Source organism: Saccopteryx bilineata, chromosome 10 (genome assembly GCF_036850765.1).
Source record: "Saccopteryx bilineata isolate mSacBil1 chromosome 10, mSacBil1_pri_phased_curated, whole genome shotgun sequence".
Classification (NCBI taxonomy): domain Eukaryota; kingdom Metazoa; phylum Chordata; class Mammalia; order Chiroptera; family Emballonuridae; genus Saccopteryx; species Saccopteryx bilineata.
In genome coordinates this window covers 64,048,979-64,068,534 of record NC_089499.1, presented here as the reverse complement: position 1 = coordinate 64,068,534, position 19,556 = coordinate 64,048,979, and the positions used below count along the sequence as shown (strand labels likewise).

Here is a 19,556-nt window from a genome sequence, read left to right as displayed (position 1 = left end):
TGCCCTTAACGTGTTCACCAAGTCCAAGTTGGCCCCATCGCCATGCCAAATCCCTGAAAAATGCACCCCAACCACAGTTCAGTCTGTTAGGAGCTGTCACAGGGAGCAGGAGTCCAGGAAAGTTCCCCACAGGAAAAGTCCGCATGGCACTGGAATTGTTGTCACCATTCTATACTTTGAAGCTCATGTCCAAGTCCCAATGACCGCTGCTTCTAGCTGGTAATGATTCAGGTAGACTGGAAAAAGCCATTTGCAGCATGCGTGGATATGGAGCTTCTGTTCTCCTCTGCCTGGAGAGTTGAGACCAGGTTGCTTTTCCCTGGAGCTCTTTGACTATGGCCTGGTAAAGAGAACCTTGGGATACACTAAGCTGGGTGGCAACGGTAAATTCATAATACAAGTTGGCAAAAGGAGGAAAGAGCTCTAAATTAGGAGTAGGTCCCAGCCTGAAATATGAGTGGGGCATTGAGGTAGGAGGGATAAAGGAAATACTATATATTAAGCAAAGCAGCAGAAAATAGGACTATCAACACCCACAACAGAGATCTTTGAGGGAAGAATAAAAAACCTGACTATTCAGGCAAGACATAGTTAAGTGGCCCTTGTGCAAATGAGATCAGTTTACCTGCTTCTTGGAAGAAATACCCTAGGCTCATCCACAGTGTCGTAGATGGGGCCGACGGCCCTGGGCACCTTCAGCCTTCAGTGGCAAACCCCAGCTTTCTGGGCAAGGTTAGGTCATAGGTGGCTGGAGCAGGGCTGGAAGAGACTGAACCCTCCCTTAGAGGAGCGAGGGGGAAGTCCTCCTTCCACTGTTCCTGTTTCCTCACAGCAGAGGCGTGTAAGCCTGGCAGGCTTTAGCTCAATGACCTTTCTTTCCACTATTGAAGCAGGACCCAGATGGCATCCTATGAGACCCCTTTGGGGCATTGGAGCCTTTAAGGGTGTATCCTAAAAGCTGGTAGTTCCCCTGATCTCTGTTGGGCTTTTTCTGCCTCTAGGTATCTTAAAAGCCATTCTCAGAAGATCTCGCTGAGGGGTTTGAGGATCCCCATCCGCCTATATAAATCTTTTCCATATATCTGGAGCTATTTGGAAAAAGACAAAACAGTGTTATTAGCTAGATCTAATAAAGAAGGTAGTAGTTTGCAGGAGAAAAAGATTTGGTGTCTCCTGTTCATCAGCATTCAAAAGAAATGTAAATTTTTTTTTTTAAGTAAAAAAAAAACGGGATAGACCCGTCGGAGTCATTGGCCTGGTGTGCAGGATTCCCGGGTTCGATTCCTGGCCAGAGCATACAGGAGAAGCGCCCATCTACCTCTCCACCCCTCCCCCTCTCCTTCCTCTTCGTCTCTTTCCTCCCGCCCGCAGCCAAGGCTCTACCGGAGCAAAGCCACCCCGGGCACTAAGGATGACCCCATGGCCTCCGCCCCAGTCGCTAGAATGGCTCCGGTTGTAACAGAGCAACACCCCAGATGGGCAGAGCATTCCCTCCTGGTAGGCATGACAGATGGATCCCAGTCAGGCGCATGCAGGAGTCTATCTGACTGCCTCCCCATCTCCATCCTCAGAAAAATACAAAAAATAAATAAATAAAAGAAAAATACTAAAAAAAATAAAATAAAATAAAATAAAAAAATAAAGGGGGAATTCCCTTGTGCTAAAAAAGCTCCAGGGAGCATGGAGTGAGCTTGAGTATGTCCTATGAAACATGGAGCTCTATGTTGACATATAAGTCTTTGAAGGAGGAACTGCTGAAATAGTTTATCAGCATTTGTCCCTAAGACAGCAGTCTTTATACTGGGAACACCATACGTAAATATTTGCTGTCTGTCTATAGATTAAGGGGGGAATATGGCAAATGCTGAAAAGCCATGATCTTTGTGCCCCTCCCCTCCCCCAGCCTCCTCCCTCTCCTCCCCCCACCCTGTAACCCCAACACTGTTGTTCATGTCTCTGAGTCTCATCTTTATGTCCCACCTATGTATGGAATCATATAGTTCTTAGTTTTTTTCTGATTTACTTCTTTCACTCAGTATAATGTTATCAAGGCCCATCCATGTTGTTGTAAAAGATCCTATGTCATCATTTCTTATGGCTGAGTAGTATTCCATAGTATATATATACCAAAGCTTTTTAATCCACTCGTCCTCTGATGGACACTTGGGCTGTTTCCAAATCTTTGCTATTGTGAACAATGCTGCCATAAACATGGGGGTGTATTTCTTCTTTTCAAACAGTGCTATGGTGTTCTTGGGGTATATTCCTAACAGTGGTATAGCTGGATCAAAAGGCAGTTCGATTTTTAATTTCTTGAGGAATCTCCATACTTTTTTCCACAGTGGCTGCACCAGTCTGCATTCCCACCAGCAGTGCAGGAGGGTTCCCTTTTCTCCACATCCTCGCCAGCACTTATTCTGTGTTGTTTTATTGATGAGCGCCATTCTGACTGGCGTGAGGTGATATCTCATTGTGGTTTTAATTTGCATTTCTCTAATCATTAGTGATGTTGAACATTTTTTCATATGCCTGTTGGCCATCTGTGTGTCCTCTTTGGAGAAGTGTCTATTCATTTCTTTTGCCCATTTTTGGATTGGATTGTTTGTCTTCCTGGTATTAAGTTTTACAAGTTCTTTATAAATTTTGGTTATTAACCCCTTATCAGACGCTATGTCAAATATATTCTCCCATTGTGTAGTTTGTCTTTTTATTCTGTTCTTATTGTCTTTAGCTGTGCAGAAGCTTTTTAGTTTGATAAAGTCCCATTTGTTTATCCTGTCTTTTATTTCACTTGCCTGTGGAGACAAATCAGCAAATATATTGCTGCGAGAGATGTCAGAGAGCTTACTGCCTATGTTTTCTTCTAAGATGCTTATGGTTTCACGGCTTACATTCAAGTCTTTTATCCATTTTGAGTTTATTTTTGTGAGTGGTGTAAGTTGGTGGTTTAGTTTCATTTTTTTGCAGGTAGCTGTCCAGTTGTCCCAACACCATTTGTTGAAGAGGCTGTCTTTACTCCATTGTATTGTCTTACCTCCTTTGTCAAATATCAGTTGTCCATAGAGCTGTGGGTTTATTTCTGGGTTCTCTGTTCTGTTCCATTGATCTATGTGCCTGTTCTTATGCCAGTAGCATGCTGTTTTGAATACAATGGCCTTATAACTTGATATCCGGAAGTGTGATACCTCCCGCTTTTTTCTTCCTTTTCAAGATTGCTGAGGCTATTCGTGTTCTCTTTTGGTTCCATATAAATTTTTGGAATATGTGTTCTATGTCTTTGAAGTAAGTCATTGGTATTTTAATCAGTATTGCATTGAATTTATAAATTGCTTTGGGTAATGTAGACATTTTAATGATGTTTATTCTTCCTAACCATGAGCACGGTATATGCCTCCACTTATTCGTATCTTCCCTGATTTCTTTTATCAATGTTTTATAATTTTCCGAGTACAAGTCTTTAATCTCCTTGGTTAGATTTATTCCTAGGTACTTTTTTTTTTTTTTTTTGGTTGCAATGGTAAAGGGGATTGATTCCTTGATTTCTCTTTCTGACAGTTCATTATTAGTGTATAAAAATGCCTCTGATTTCTTAGTATTGATTTTATATCCTGCCACCTTGCCAAATTCATTTATCAGGTCTAGTAGTTTTTTGACTGAGACTTTAGGGTTTTCTATATACAATATCATGTCATCTGCAAATAATGATAGTTTTACTTCTTCTTTTCCTATTTGGATGCCTTTTATTTCTTTTTCTTGTCTGATTGCTGTGGCTAGGACTTCCAGAACTATGTTGAATAAGAGTGGTGAAAGGGGGCACCACTGCCTTGTTCCTGATCTTAAGGGGATTGCTTTTAATTTTTGCCCATTGAGTATGATGTTGGCTGTGGGTTTGTCATAGATGGCCTTTATCATGCTGAGGTATGTTCCCTGTATTCCCACTTTGCTGAGAGTTTTAATCATGAATGGGTGCTGGACTTTATCAAATGCTTTTTCTGCATCTATTGAAATTATCATGTGGTTTTTCTCCTTTCTTTTGTTTATGTGATGAATCACATTGATTGATTTGCGAATATTGTACCAGCCTTGCCTCCCAAGAATAAATCCTACTTGATCATGATGTATGATTTTTTCCATATATTGCTGGATCCCTTTTGCTAATATTTTGTTGAGGATTTTTGCATCTAAATTCTTCAAGGATATTGGCCTATAATTTTCTTTTTTTGTGTTGTCTTTGCCTGGTTTTGGAATCAGAATTATGCTTGCCTCATAAAAGGAGTTTGGAAGTCTTTCTTCCTCTTGAATTTTTTGAAATAGCTTGAGAAGGATAGGAGTTAGTTCTTCTTTGAATATTTGGTAGAATTCACTTGTGAAGCCATCAGGCCCAGTACTTTTCTTTTTTGGGAGTTTTTTGATAGCTGTTTCCATCTCATTTGTTGTAATTGGTCTGTTTAGGTTTTCTGATTCTTCCAGATTGATTTTTGGAAGATTATATGATTCAAGGAATTTGTCCATTTCATCTAGGTTATCTAGTTTTTTGGCGTACAGTTCTTCATAGTATTTCCTTACAATATTTTGTATTTCTGTTGTGTCAGTTGTTATTTCTCCACTCTCGTTTCTAATTTTATTTATTTGAGTCCTCTCTCTTTTTTTCTTGGTGAGTCTCGTTAAAGGTTCATCGATCTTGTTTACCTTTTCAGAGAACCAGCTCCTGGTTTCATTGATCCTCTGTATTGTTTCTTTAGCCTCTATGTCATTTATTTCTTCTCTGATCTTTATTATTTTCTTCCTTCTACTCTGGGCTTTACTTACTGTTCTTTTTCTAGTCCTTTTAGATGCAGGGTTCAGTTGTTTATTTGAGCTTTTTCTAGCTTCTTGAGGTATGCCTGTAATGCTATAAACTTCCCTCTCAGGACTGCTTTTGCTGTGTCCCATAAATTTTGAGTTGATGTATGCTCATTATAGTTTATTTCTAGGAATTTTTTAATTTCTTCTTTGATCTCAATGTTAACCCATTCATTGTTTAATAACATGCTATTTAGTTTCCAAGTGTTTGAATGTTTTTCAATTTTTCTTTTGTGGTTGATTTCTAGTTTAATGCCATTGTGATCAGAGAAAGTGCTCAATATGATTTCAATCTTCTTAAATTTGTTGAGCCCGCTTTTGTGCCCTAACATGTGGTCTATTCTAGAGAATGTACCATGAGCGCTTGAAAAGAATGTATATTCTGCTGTTTTAGGGTGAAAGGTTCTGAAGATATCTATTAAATCCTGTTGATCTAGTGTGTCCTTTAAGTCTGCTGTTTCTTTGTTAATTTTCTTTCTTGAGATCTATCTAATGATGTTAATGGGGTATTGAAATCCCCTACTATTATCGTATTGCTGTTGATCTCGCCCTTTATATTCATCAAAGTCTGCTTTATATATTTAGATGCTCCTATATTAGGTGCGTAGATATTTATAATGGTTATATCTTCCTTTTAGATTGCTCCCTTTATCATTATGTAGTGACCTTCTTTATCTCTAACTATGGTCTTTGTTTTAAAATCCATTTTGTCTTATATAAGTATTGCTACCACAGCTTTTTTTTATTTCCATTTGCGTGAAATATTTTTTTTCCATCCTTTTATCTTCAGTCTGTGTGCATCTTTTGATTTAAGGTGTGTCTCTTGTAGACAGCATATGTATGGGTCCTGTTTTCTTATCCACGCAGCTACCCTATGTCTCTTGATCAGATCATTTAATCCATTAACATTTAAGGTTATTACTTATATGTAATTGTTGATTGCCATTTTTTTTTCTTTAAAACTGTATTTCTCTTTTGCTATATTCTTTTTTTCCTTTGATCTGTTTACAACAGGTCCCTTAGCATTTCTTGCAGCCTTGGTTTGGTTGCAGTGAAATCCTTGAGGTTTTTTTTGTCTGTAAAGCTTTTTATTTCTCCAATTTTAAGTGATAGCCTTGCTGGATAATGTAGTCTTGGTTGTAGGTTCTTGTTCTGCATTACTTTGAATATTTCTTGCCATTCCCTTCTGGCCTCAAGTGTTTCTGTTGAGAAATCAGAAGTCATCCTTATGGGGGCTCCTTTGTAGGTGATATATTTTTTTTCTCTAGCAGCTTTTAATATTTTCTCTTTATCATTTAGCTTTGGTATTTTAATTATGATGTGTCTTGGTGTTGGTTTCTTTGGGTTTCTCCTTAATGGAGTTCTCAGTGCTTCCTGAACATGTGAAATGTTTTCCTGCCTTAATTGGGGGAAGTTTTCCACTATAATATGTTTGAACAAAGTCTCTATCCTTTGTTCTTTCTCTTCTTCTTCAGGAACCCCTATGATGCGGATGTTATTTCTCTTCATGTTGTCACAGAGCTCTCTTAGAGTTTCCTCAGACTTTTTGAGTGTCTTTTCTTTTTTCTGCTCTGCTTCCGTGCCTTTATTTATTGTGTCCTCTAACTCACTGATTCGATTCTCTGCTTCATCTATCCTTCTTTTAATTCCTTCCATTGTATTCTTTATTTCAGCTATTGTATTTGTCATTTCTGACTGATTCTTTTTTTTATTTCAATGTCCTTTTTTATATTTGTTATCTCTTTATTTACGTTTTTGTAATGGCCATCTATGGTGGTTCTAATATCTTTGAGCATCCTAACAATTGTTATTGTAAACTCTGCATCTGGTAATTTGGTTATATCTGATTCACTTAGGTCCTTTTCTGGGGATTTCTCTTGGTTTATTTGTGTTGTATTTCTCTGCCTCCTCATTTTCTCTTCACGGGAGTGGCTGTGATCACGTGCTCGGGTGCACAAGGGTTGGTGGCCTTGGCCTTTGCCCCGCCCCCGTGTGTGACGTTATGCTCGGTCCTGAGGGCACTGGCGAGCACCTTTGCTCAGCTGCGGGTCTCCGCCTGTTTCCGAGCTTTCGCCCTGCCCTTGCAGGAGGATCCCACTCAAGGAACAGCTGCTAGCCTTGGCTCTACCGCCGGGCAGGGCTGCGTGCCCAAGATCAGCTCCGTAGGGTAATTCCACCTCTTCTGGGCTTTTGGCTCCCCCACCCCCACCCCGCGGGAGGAGCCGGCTACCAAGTCAGATGGCAAGCCTGGGTTGCACGGGCGAGGCAGGGTTGTGCTCCTCTGCCCTTGCTCTGGGGCTGGTCTCCACCCTTTCCAGGGTTCTCCAGCCTTCTTCTGGAGGCTGGATTACAGGCTGCCGGCAGCTGAGCTTGACCCCTTTTGCACGTCCCCTTCTCCCCAGCCGGGCAAGATTGAGCTCACACCTGAGCCCAGTGGTGGCCAGCCGGCTTTCGCCCCTGCCAGCAGAACCGCGCTTTTGTCTCCCGCTGCCACCTGCTCTCCGGTGCGCCCTCAGCCACGTGGGTGGGGGCGTTGCAGCTCGGACCCTAAGACTCACTTCTATAGACCCGAAAGCTCCCTCTTTCTATGCGACTGAATGCCACGGGGGAGCTTGTTTGGCTGCTCTCCTGCTTCCCTTTGCTGGTATTGCTGTTTCCGGGGGAAATATTCACTTCATCTTTGGGGAGTGACTCGTCCCAGGGGTTAGGGTGGCTATCTCCCAAAATGTTTCTCCCTATGCCTTCTAGATTACACACTCTTCCTGTTACTATGGTCCTCTCCTCTCTCCCCCCGTCCCCAGGAGCCCCAAGTGATTGTTTTTGAGAGAGATATTCTGCACAGTCCCTTTAAGAAGAATCCTGGGTCTGAGAAATCAGACTCTCACACAAACAGTATCCTGACTTGTTTCCAGCTAAATACTGTCTTTACGCCTCTTCTGGGCTCTGGGGCTGCAGGCTGGGGCTTTGTTCCTGGGGCTCAGGACCCTTTCCCCTCTGCTAAACTCACTTCCCGCCACGCGAGTCTCTCCCTGCTGCCGTTCGCTCCGGGGAGCTGGGCAGCCCTCTCTGCGTTTCCACTTTTCCTACCAGTCTCGGTGTGGCTTCCTCAGTGTTTCTTGGTTGAAGAATCCTCTTAGTTTAGTCCAAAGTTGGTTTTTCCAGATGATGGTTCATAAAATTAGTTTGTAATCCACTTTGGTTCTGGGAGGTAGATGCTGGTACGTCCGCCTACTCCAGCGCCATCTTGTCTCAACTCATTTGATTATTTGTCTTTTAAACTTAAAATTAAATTAACAAATCATAGTATTAAAGTGTTTTTCTCAATTTTTAAGCTTTTTGTTAATTTTGGATGTTCTGCTTTGCAAGAAAGGAAAAATTGTTTTCATTTAAAAAAGGTGTGCCTATATCTTGCCTATTTTTAAATGTTCCATTCATTCATTCCCTTATTGTAGCATTTTCTTTTGTAGCTTAATACATGCTTAAGAAAAGTTTTATATTGCAAGACTAATAATGCTCTTTATTCTCTTTATATTCAATGACCTCAGACTATAAATTTATATTCTTTTGCAGTATCCCTTTTACTATTCAGCGACTATGTGAATTACTAACAGATCCAAGGAGGAATTATACAGGAACAGACAAATTTCTCAGAGGAGTAGAGAAGGTATTTATTTTGCTATTGAAATGATATTAAACGGAAGCATAACAGATTTCAGAAAAACACATTGAGTAAGAACTATTGTGGACACTTTTTCTTGATATAAATTTTTCACCCTATCTGATGTTTTTCCCAAATTGTTTTCTGAATTGTGGTCAAAGTTGCAGAGAGAAATTTAATAGAGGGGCAGAGGAGGGCTTGTGATCAATTAAGTTTGGGGAAGCAGCTTAGTATGGTCTCTTAGATATTCATAGAATACCTCAACATATTAAATGTTCTATAAAGTTCTATAATTGATATTTTAACTTTAATAGAGAATTTTACACACTTGTTAATCCATGGAATTCATTTATTTCAGTTCTGGAATTCAGAGTTACACAACTCTGGAAAATCACTGATACAAAGAATTTAAATTGGATATTGAGAAAGATAAAGGTCACATTTAAGAATGATGGAAACATTGGTTTTCTGTGAGTTGAGGGGATGTTAAGAAGGGAAGGGCCTTCTGGACAGTGTGATCAACAAAGACATCAAGGTGTTTGAAGAAGTTGACTTGTGTAGAATGAAGAAGGTAAAGGAGCCCTGGGAACCAAGATTGAACCAGTGAATGGAAAATTCCCTCCCTTGATTGATCCTTGACATACTCCAGTGTTCATTTTAAACTTATAATTCAAATTTAGTTATTTTACCTGAAGAGCAGGAATCCACAGTCATTCCCTGTGATTTACGGTAGACCTTACTAGGTTAATATTTTGAGTCTCTTTTCTTAGGGTAGATAATGCTGCACACCAGGCATTGATTGGTACTGCTTTATAAGGAAATTCATTATATTTGACCTGAAAGCTTTAATATCTAAGTATTTTGGAGTGATTCTAACTAAAATAAGGAGGGCATGGTTCTACTCTTTTAATGCAATATGTAATGTTAGGGCTCCAAAGTAACTAGAGTCCAAAAAAAAGACAGGCATAAAAACAAAAACAAATGTTAGTAAGGTATTAAATTTTTGTCTTTTATTGTTTGTTTTCATTTCTGAACATTTATTTTTATCGTAAAATTAAAATAAATGGAAACTTAACCTACCAGGATGAATTTGAGAATTTAAAAATAGATGGTTAAATGTTATGTTGTAGTACTTTTTGTCATATTAAACCACCAATTTTTGTTTGCAGAATGTGATGGTTGTTAGCTGTGTATATCCTTCTTCAGAGTAAGTAGAGAGATTTTTTTTTAGTATATAATATTCTAATTATATTATTTCTAATATATTAGTCTTAAAATAAGTTGCATTTATTTCATATGTAATTAAACATGATAACATTTATAAATACTTGTGACTCAGCCGCCCAGTTTCCAAGTAGAATATTACCAATAACATTACCTGTGTGTTTTTCTAGTAAAGGGATTTGGATTAAAGAGTTGTGATTTACTGTAATCTTCACATTGTTGGATGTATGTCTTGTCATGGCACTCATGACAGGGCCATGGGATTCTATTTTAACCTTTATAAGGGCATCTTGAGGGATAACACCTAGGTTTGGGATAGCTACTTGATGACATTCCTCTTCATGATGGAAAACTGTTTCCAGCTCTCAGGTTTTACATGGTAAATCAAGGTGTCCATTAAGGGCACAGTCCTGAGCACTGTTAACATTTTGTTAATGAATGGATATCCTGGAAATTACAAGAGGTTTACGCAGTCTCCATTTCCTCTACCCCCTAGCTGTTTGTAGTATCCCCCAAAATGCCTTGAGATATTGCTAAATGTCTCCTGGGCATGCAAGGTAGGGGTAGGGAGGTTGTGAGGAAAAGGTTGCCTCCTGTTGAGAGACATTTAAGGTTAAAAATATCTGATTTCATAGACAAAAACCGAATTTCTGTTTTTGATTTTTACAAGAATATACCTATATTGTTAATTAAGATAATTTCATTGTTATTTCTCACAGAGGTCTTAGTTTGGTTCTGTGACAATAAGATCTTTAAAAAGATGTTGTAGACTTGTGTTTCTTGTCAAAACTAAAGCACCAAACCATCCATAACTGTGTGTGTGTTTTTCTCATAGAAAAAACAATTCTAATAGTTTAAATCGAATGAATGGTGTTATGTTTCCTGGAAATTCACCAAATTATACTGACCGGTAAGATACTTGATTTTTAATATCCAAAGAATTTTCATTTTCCTAATTTTGAGTAGCAGGCTAAGCAGCAGGTTTAATGTATTTTTTTTTAATTGGGCATTTTAGCCTGACCAGTGATGATGCAGTAGATACAGGGCTGACCCGGAGTGCCAAGGCTGCTGCTGGGTCCTGGGGTCGCCAGCTTGAGCCTTAGGTCGCTGGTTATTAGATCCTGAGGTCACCAGCTGGAGCTCAAGGTTGCTGGTTTGATGCCCAGTAAAGTAATCAGTGGGTGCACAACTACATGGAACAACAAGTTGATGCCTGTCTCTCTCTCTCTCTCTCTCTCTCTCTCTCCCCCCCCCACTTCTTCCCTCTCTCACTCCTCTCTGTCTTCTTCTCTTCCTTCTCCCTACCTCTCCTACTCTGCCCTTCTTCTTTTCTCTGCCTCTCTCTCTTACCTTTCTCTCTATATAAAAAAAAAATTGGGCTAATTTTATGGAGGATATAGAATGTACTAAACAATTAATTTGGTAACCTATGGATCTGAAAGTCAGAATTACCTTGAAAGGGTTGACTTTTAGCAAAATGGGAAAATGATGTTCATTTATCTCACCACAGGTCTAACATAAATGGGCCTGGAACACCCAGGCCACTTAATCGACCAAAGGTTTCTTTGTCAGTCCCCATGACAACAAATGGTTTGCCTGAGAGCACAGATGGCAAAGAATCAAAGTTACAGCAAAATGAGGACAAAAATTACAGGTTTGTTTGTGACTTATATTAATAAACAAAAAAATGGTTTTATAAACTTAACATTTACTGATGGTTTTCAGCACTAATTGTTTACTATTTACAATTTACTGTTGTTTTTTGAGGGCTAAAACAGGAGCTACTAGTACATGCTGAAGATGAGCATAGAAAAGATTTGAAACTGCTAATATGGGGAGGTCTTCTTTAAAATAGAATCTTAAGAAAATGAAGTAGTCATGATGCATTTTATTTCTTGTTTTTGAAAGTTACCAGAAAATAAATTTGTAAATGAGTTTTATGAATAATTTTTTATTTTAGATTGTAAAAGGAAATATTTCTATCCCATCTCAAATTTGTGCACATTATGGGAAAGAAAACTAAGTGAGAGGATTTAAAGAGTATGTCCATGTGGCAGGCTAGTTTTATTTCAGGAGGACATTTAACTTGACTGGAGAATTGAACAGAAAGGTTATATAACTTGTTTACTAGTTCCTAGTGAAAAATACTCACTGAACAGTTTTAGGTTCTCTCGAAATTTTTCTCTTGTTTTTTCTTGACCCAGATGGTATAATTTAGTTTTGACAATGAGATACAATTAAGAAATTATTAGATCTTAAAAATGAGAATGAAGAAGATGAGGAAAATAATTTGTATTAATGACACTTTTAAAAAAAACATTTACAGTGACTCTGTGACATCTGGATCCGAAGGCTCCTCAGTGAACCCAGTAAAAAATAAACATTCAGATGAAGATTCTGTGGAAGCTGAAGGGCATGAGGTAAAAAGACTTCGGTTTGACAAAGAAAGTGAAGTCCGGGAGACAGCCAGTCAGACATCTTCCAGTGAAATTTCTTCAGTCATGGTAGAAGAAACAGAAGCATCATCTTCATCTCAGAATAAAGACAAAGAAAGTAGTTGTACCAGGCAACACTGTACAGAAGAGGATGAAGAAGAGGATGAAGAGGAAGAAGGTATTTAGAGACCATCTATAAAAGGGTGGAGTAAGGAGATCCTCAAATCTTGTACTTCATTTTTGCGTGAAAGAATGTAACATAATGGAACTCTTTATAATGCTGATGTTGGGCTTTTCTCCCACATTTATGTAGTTGCTGCTGAGTGTCAGGGGATATGATTTGAACTGTAGAATATCACAATTCATGAAACTTAACTGTTGGAGGTATTTTGAACATAAAATTTAACTACAACTACATTTGCTTGTTTTTAGAGTCTTTTATGACATCAAGAGAAATGATCCCAGAAAGAAAAAATCAAGAAAAAGAATCTGATGATGCCTTAACTGTGAATGAAGAGACTTCTGAGGGAAACAATCAAATGGAGGAATCTGATCTGACTCAAGCTGAGAACGATTTACATTCTGAAGGTAGTGAAAATACAGGCCCTGAAAGTAGTGGTTCTGACTGCCATGAAACAGAATTAGTAGGATCCAATTCCAGTAAAACTGGAGAGATTCTCTCAGAGTCATCCATGGAAAATGATGACACCACAGAAGTCACAGAAGAACCAATGGAACAAGACTAACTATTTAGAAACATTTAGATGCAGTATTTTACATACAGCTCTGGTTTTACACTGTATAAAACTTTTATGTAATAAAGTGGACCTTAGTTTTACAAGAGAAGCAGGTTGTAAAGTAAAGTATTTTGTGGGATAAATGCTGAAAGAATTGTACATGTAAGAACTGTGAATATCAGCTCCTTGGGTCCTGCTTACCGCTGACTTTTGGTTTGGCCAAATCAGTGGTTTATGTATAGAACTTTTTTTTTTCAATTTAGAATTAAAGTTTTTAAACTGGAAAGTAATTATAATTTTGAAAACCTTTTGGAGATTATTTAGTTTATACACAAGAAAGCTTTTTGTCTTGTCTTTTTCTGACAGCTCTAGCAATTTTCATATTTTGGTCATAGTTTCAGCATTTTAACATGTGAATTTTAGGGTTTCATGCTGATTTCCATATTTTATTGTTTGATTGTGTACAATGGAACTTTCAGTCATATATACATACATACATACACATACACACATATATATATACATACATACATATATATTATTCTAAGGGGGGAAATGTTATATTTTTCTGTTTCTATAAGAGATGAATAAATACAGTGGTTACTTTTTCTATTGGTAATGATTGAGTTCATTCTTTCAGAAGACAGTTTCTTTCTCTTCTGAGTAATTCAAGTAAAATCTGGCCCTTGTGAAACCCTGGAAATCTTAAGTCTGTTGAAATACCAGGTTAAACACATTCCAAGAGATCTGTTCAAACTTAAATTCTTTTGTATACTTCTGAGGTGCCTGAGAAAAAGACTATTATTTATGAGAAAACGTGCTTTATCTTGGAAATTGTGCTCAAACATTAGCTTACTGTTTCGTAGAATGAGTGCTTATAAAGCTGATATGAGAACATCTCAGAAAAACTAGGCAGGTTCCTTAACCTTTTGCTTTTCTGAATATTGTGAATATTACACATTTCTTTCTAAATTATTCTAGAGTATGCAAATGTCAATGATATGAAACACCACTGTACTGGAAGAATTAATATATTACTTTAGTAATGTACTGGAGCTAAGTGACTGAAGCTTTAGGGGTGTGTAGAAGCCACCATAATTTGTATGACATTTTGAAGTGAATTAAATATTTTTGAACACGCTTCTTTAACAGCCAGTTTATATTTTTCAGATCAACAGAAAGCACAATGATTACTTTAAACTCAATATTTTCAAATTCACTTATATAATGTCATGCAAGCTGCAATTTCCCTGTCAAAATTACTGGCTGCCAAATTTATACCTGTTTCTTCAGCTGTACCTTTTGATATTTAGACTTTTTAAATTTCTGTAAAGTAGATTTTGTAGAATGTAATGTGTTCACTGCCTTTGTGATGCGGTATATAACTGTATAATTTCTGTGTGTAAATTTAATGCTTGGGCTTTCAATACAGTATTCATATAAAGCAATAAATACTAATGTTATGAAATATTTGAGTACATTTTTATCAAAATATAAAGTTTTCCCTTTTTTAGTTTCAGATACCTGAAGTACACCTATGAACTTATAAAAGTGATGCAAACAATTTCTGACACTGTAGCATATGCTTTTGGGTGGTTTGGGTGGCAGCCACAGTTTTGCATTCTGACTACTTAAATTGCTATGACTAAGAATACCAAATGATTTGACTCCATTTATGTTTGTAAGGTAATATACTACTGACTGACTTGACTGTCAGGTTCACAGCAGCTAGATGGTATATTTATGAATATGTCTAATAGTTGAAATAAAAACAAAATGTATTTAATGTGTTCAATAGGGGAGAAAAATTACAATTTTTTTTTTTTAATTTTGCAGAAATGTTAAAAAGCAAATTTTAAATGTGACATTTATTTTCAGTGACCTGTTAACCTTATTTTGTTGAGGGATATTTTGCCAATGAGAACAGATTGTAAACATTTTAAGTTAAGAAATCTTGAAATTTTCTTTAGAATATTTATGAAATTGTCAATAAACCTATTCTTTAAGATCCTGTGACCTTTTGATATTTTTATTTTAATTGTGCCATGGACCATTTGTAAACAAATAGGTTTAACTTCTGTTACTTATAAATTGAAGTTTTAGCATCATGACTTTGAGGTCTGTGGTTATTTGTAAACTAGCGATTGTTATTTTTGCAAGGGCAAATGTATATCTTTATTAAATAAAGTACAATAATGGTGAATGTACCAAAATGCTGTCACTTACCTCTGAGAGGTCTGCATTTTGCTCTATAGTTTAACCATTTTAATATTGATTAGATATTCATGTGTTGATCATAGATCAAACTTGTTTTTTTATAGAGGTAATTTTAGAATGCTCATGAAGTATCTTTAGAATAGATGGAATACTATAGTTAAACTGGAGAACCTTGTTGAGCTGGTTTAAGAAACTGATGCCCATTTGGAAGTCCATCTCTACAAGTATGGATAGGTGCACTTACACAGACCTTGCTTTACAAAAATGGCAGTTGTAATAGTAACTGTTTGAGATGTGAATTTTTATAAGACTAATTTTAGGCACATTTTTTAACACACCACCAGCAAAGTCCTATTAAAAGATCTAAAGAATCTTAATGATTAATTTTAAGCTCAGTGATTAAAATTTTCTTTCTTGGCCTGGAGCAAATTGTTTACCTGCAAGATCCTAGACTCCAAACCCCAACATGTAAAAAGAATTTTAAATTCTTGCTGGTCACAAAAGTAAAACTGTATGTAATGCATCTTTAGCACTTTTCCCTTTTAAAAAGTAACATCCTACTACATTTTTTAAAATACAGTTTTTCATTTCTGAATATGTAGCAGAACGGATATTAGTGGAAAACATTTTAGATATTAATAACTAGGTAAAGTTAATCTGGTTAGGATTTGTTGTAACTACACCTGTCAAAAGGGTGGACCGAGTGCTAGAATTGCCTCTTAGGGAGCTGGAACCCTTTGGCTTTAAAAGGCATCCAAAAAATCGTGGGCCAGAAGGTGTGGCCTGTTGACACATTGATGCGCAGAGTGTTTTATTTTTCTGGTGTAGATAGGCATGTATTTATGCAATTTTACATTTGAAAAATCAATTTTTACAATAAGCCAGTTTATTTATAAAAGTACTTGGGCATACTGAAGCTGACAGTGTTTGATATGGGAATGTAACTTGTGGTAAGGGTGGAAATACACCTTGTTAGAAGCAAAGGAAATAAAATTTAGGGTAATGTTTCAAATTGTCTTCTGAACAAGAATTTCTTAAATGCATTGGTTTTGATCTAATGAAGCTCAGTTCTATTTTGAGATTTGTGCTAATCATAAAATGGATGAATACAAAAACACTTTGTAATTTCATATGCAATTATAATTAGGTTTGCTGGATTATTAGCCTAATAATGGTAGGATGTATTGGTTAGAATACATCTAGTATTTCACATTAAAAAAATCAGTACACTTTCAGAATTTTACTTTGACTTGGAGTCTAGGTAACTGCCAAATGTATTTTCATAATGCAATAAAAATATAAATTAGAATAATATCTTTATGTGTGGAATTATTTGATTTGTCATAGTTAATATAGCTCTTCTCCCCCCCCCCCCTCCTCACTTTACTTACCTCATAGTTCAGGATCCACAAGCATTTCCTGATCTATAGGGAGGAAAGGTTAATGCATTTATTACGTTATATCTCTGTTTCTTAAGTGGTAACATTTTTTGCAAAGAGGGCGCATCTGAGTTGAATGGACAGTTCTTTGCTGAGCAACTCAAACCTAACCACTTTATTTAAATGGCATAGCTAATATAGAATTTTGAGTTAATGATAGGAAGATTGACTTTTCCACTGACTAGGAGTAAGATATACAGCCTGGTTACTTGTGTCTAAAATGTTTCCTTGTATTCTAACAGTATTAGAACAAGAGATTGTTTTGTTTTTGTTTTCTTTTTTAGTTTAATATTGAGCATTATAGTTTCTGGTCTTTGAATTTATTTGTATTTCAAGTTTTTCTTCCCAAAGACAATGCATTTCTTGAAACTAAAATTAATGAGAGACAAAAATGTGAGCAATTTCTTGTGAACTAGTCTTCCGGCCACTGTTTTACTCATTTTTATAGCTTCACAAGCTTAGACCTGTGCTTGACAAGTGTTAAAGTCAAAATCAAGCGTTGTGGATACTCTCCACACAATCCACTTTAGATTCCTAAGTTTTATCAATGTCGGACCACTTCAAAAGTGCTGAATTTATCCCTGAAGCCTTTCTTCATTGCTAGGTTTGTGGTGTTGAGAGCACTGTACTGTGTTGGGTGTCCACAGGAATTCCACGGCAGGCGGTTAGACTGAATCACCAGAAAATGCACCCCAATAACAAGACTTCTGTGAATATAAGACCAGTTACTGCTGACCTGTCGAAAGGTATACATAACACTCATGTGAATAGGGTATAGGTGTTCTACAGGTGGGAAGTTGTGTCATTAAGCCAGTCAAGTCCTGCTTTAGACGTGGTACAGTGGGACTTGATAATTTATCAATAATGCTTGCATCAAGAAATATTTGCGATTGAGAAGGGTTCCAAGTCTTTTAATACTACTATAGTTGCTGAAAATTTGAGGGGTAAATAGGTGGTGTTTGGCTGTCTTCATTTCAGATGATCATTTTTGTGTTGCTTGCAGTGCTACAGCATAGAAGGGTAGCTTACTTGATGGTAACTTAATTCCCATGTGCATTGAGGAGAGCATGCTACCTCCCACTTTGAATCTGACTGGGTGTCAAAATTAAGTTACTTGAGATTCAGCATACAGTTTCTTATATAGGTTATTAGAACTGTAGCTTTCAGGCCATTATACATGAAGCTCTTTAGTCCTTAATATGAGTGATTTAGTAATTAAGCATTTATTATATTTCTGTTGGAAAGTTTGGTCCATTTCCTAAAATGCCTCTCCCACAATTTTGGCAGTGTGAGAACTCCATAGTTTGAGGTATGTCAGGGAAGACCCAGCAGCTTGCCAAAAATTAGTTATTTAAGTTGGGTTATGTCTGTAATAAAAACTACCAAATATATCTTAATATTTGGTGATTCAGAATGCAATAGAATATGCAGTGCCTTGTGTGAAAGGCAGAAACCGCAGGCCAAACTAAAAGCACAAGGCTAGTGTGATCCAAAAGGACAGTTTATTTTAAAAATGCCTGGATGCAGGCCCTGGCCAATTGGCTCAGTGGTAGAGCATCGGCCCAGCATGTGGAAGTCCCAGGTTTGACTCCCGGTCAGGGCACACAGGAGAAGTGCCCATCTGCTTCTCCACCCTTGTCCTCCTTCCTATCTCTCACTTTCCCTCCCTCTGCCAAGACTCCATTGGAGCAAAGTTGGCCCAGGTGCTGAGGATGGCTCCATGGCCTCCACCTCGGGCACTAGAATGGCTTCCACTGCAACGGAGCAATGCCCCCTGGTGGGCATGTCGGGTGGATCTGTTGGGCGCATGCGAGAGTCTGTCTGTCTGCCTCCCTGCTTCTAACTTCGGAAAAATACCCCCCCTCCAAATATGCCTGGATGCAGGCGGGCTGAGACCAGCAAAGGATGTCACCCCCAAGGGAGGGATAGGATGGGTTATATGGAGTCATCAAAGGGCCTTGGGCAAAGGCAGCTGCAAGATAACTTAGTTTGGGGTTGGGAGTGGCACCACAGTTCCTCAAAAGTGCCCTCACCCTAATCCAATCAATCATCCCTTAGCAGCAGCCAGCTACAATGGAAGTCTGAGCCAGGTTACTGAGTAGGCAAGTCCTTCCTTCTTCAGGCCTGCATTGTTCTTAAGAAAGATGGATGCTGAGTATTCGTTTTATCTATCATTCCTGTCTTGTTCTAGTATTGAAAGATAAGGGGTGTTGTTCTTTTAAGACTGCTTCACGCTGAGGAGGAGCATCATGGACACCTAAGAGAAAGCCTATACTTGCTGGGGTATTAGTGTTACAAGGGACCCAACTAATTGTAACTCCCTTTGCATTGTGGACCAGCTTGTACATGTAATCTATAATGAAACTAGACTCCTTTAGCCTCAACATTTTACTATTTTTGCCCATTTTAGGGAAGTTATTATGCAGGCTCAACAGTCTGCAAAAATGCAGGCACTAGGGGGCCTGCAACTAACTGTTAAGAAATTTAGACCACACAGCCAAGATTGTTCTAAAGATAGCTTAACGAGCTGGTTTCGCTTCTGTAATCCCGCTTAGCTAGGTGCCTGTATCCCGTCCTTCACCCCTCCTGCCCAAAAATGTGCTTTCTGCCTTTAAAACAAACCCCTGAGCTTATTCAGGGCTGCATGATTTGAGTCTGGATCCAGCTCCATGCAAGACACCAGTAATAAACTCAAAATTTTCCTGTTACCCATGTCTCTTTGGAACTTGCGCTTCACAACATTAGTTGGTATCTGTGCAAGTCCTAGAGGAGGAATAATTGTCTGACAGTTTTATTGGTGAGAGTCTGGACTGGATTCTATATGACAGGGGTCCCCAAACTTTTTACACAGGGGGCCAGTTCACTGTCCCTCAGACTGTTAGAGGGCTGGACTATAAAAAAACTATGAACAAATCCCTATGCACACTGCACATATCTTATTTTAAAGTAAAAAAACAAAATGGGAACAAATACAATATTTCAAATAAAGAACAAGTAAATTTAA

At 37.8% G+C, this 19,556-nt stretch overlaps 1 protein-coding gene across 2 annotated transcripts in view; it reads left to right on the top strand.

The window, feature by feature from the left end:
• Positions 1-15,109, top strand: part of PPP4R2 (protein phosphatase 4 regulatory subunit 2) — a 99,102-nt gene extending 83,993 nt beyond the window's left edge. For both annotated transcript variants that reach the window (XM_066244592.1, XM_066244591.1), the window contains 6 exons: positions 8,413-8,506; positions 9,670-9,707; positions 10,560-10,634; positions 11,235-11,378; positions 12,051-12,337; positions 12,592-15,109. In XM_066244592.1, coding sequence (XP_066100689.1) covers positions 8,413-8,506; positions 9,670-9,707; positions 10,560-10,634; positions 11,235-11,378; positions 12,051-12,337; positions 12,592-12,905 — 952 coding nt within the window. In that variant the 3' untranslated portion in view covers positions 12,906-15,109. The remainder of the gene's footprint in view (positions 1-8,412; positions 8,507-9,669; positions 9,708-10,559; positions 10,635-11,234; positions 11,379-12,050; positions 12,338-12,591) is intronic.
• The last annotated feature ends 4,447 nt before the right edge of the window (positions 15,110-19,556 follow it).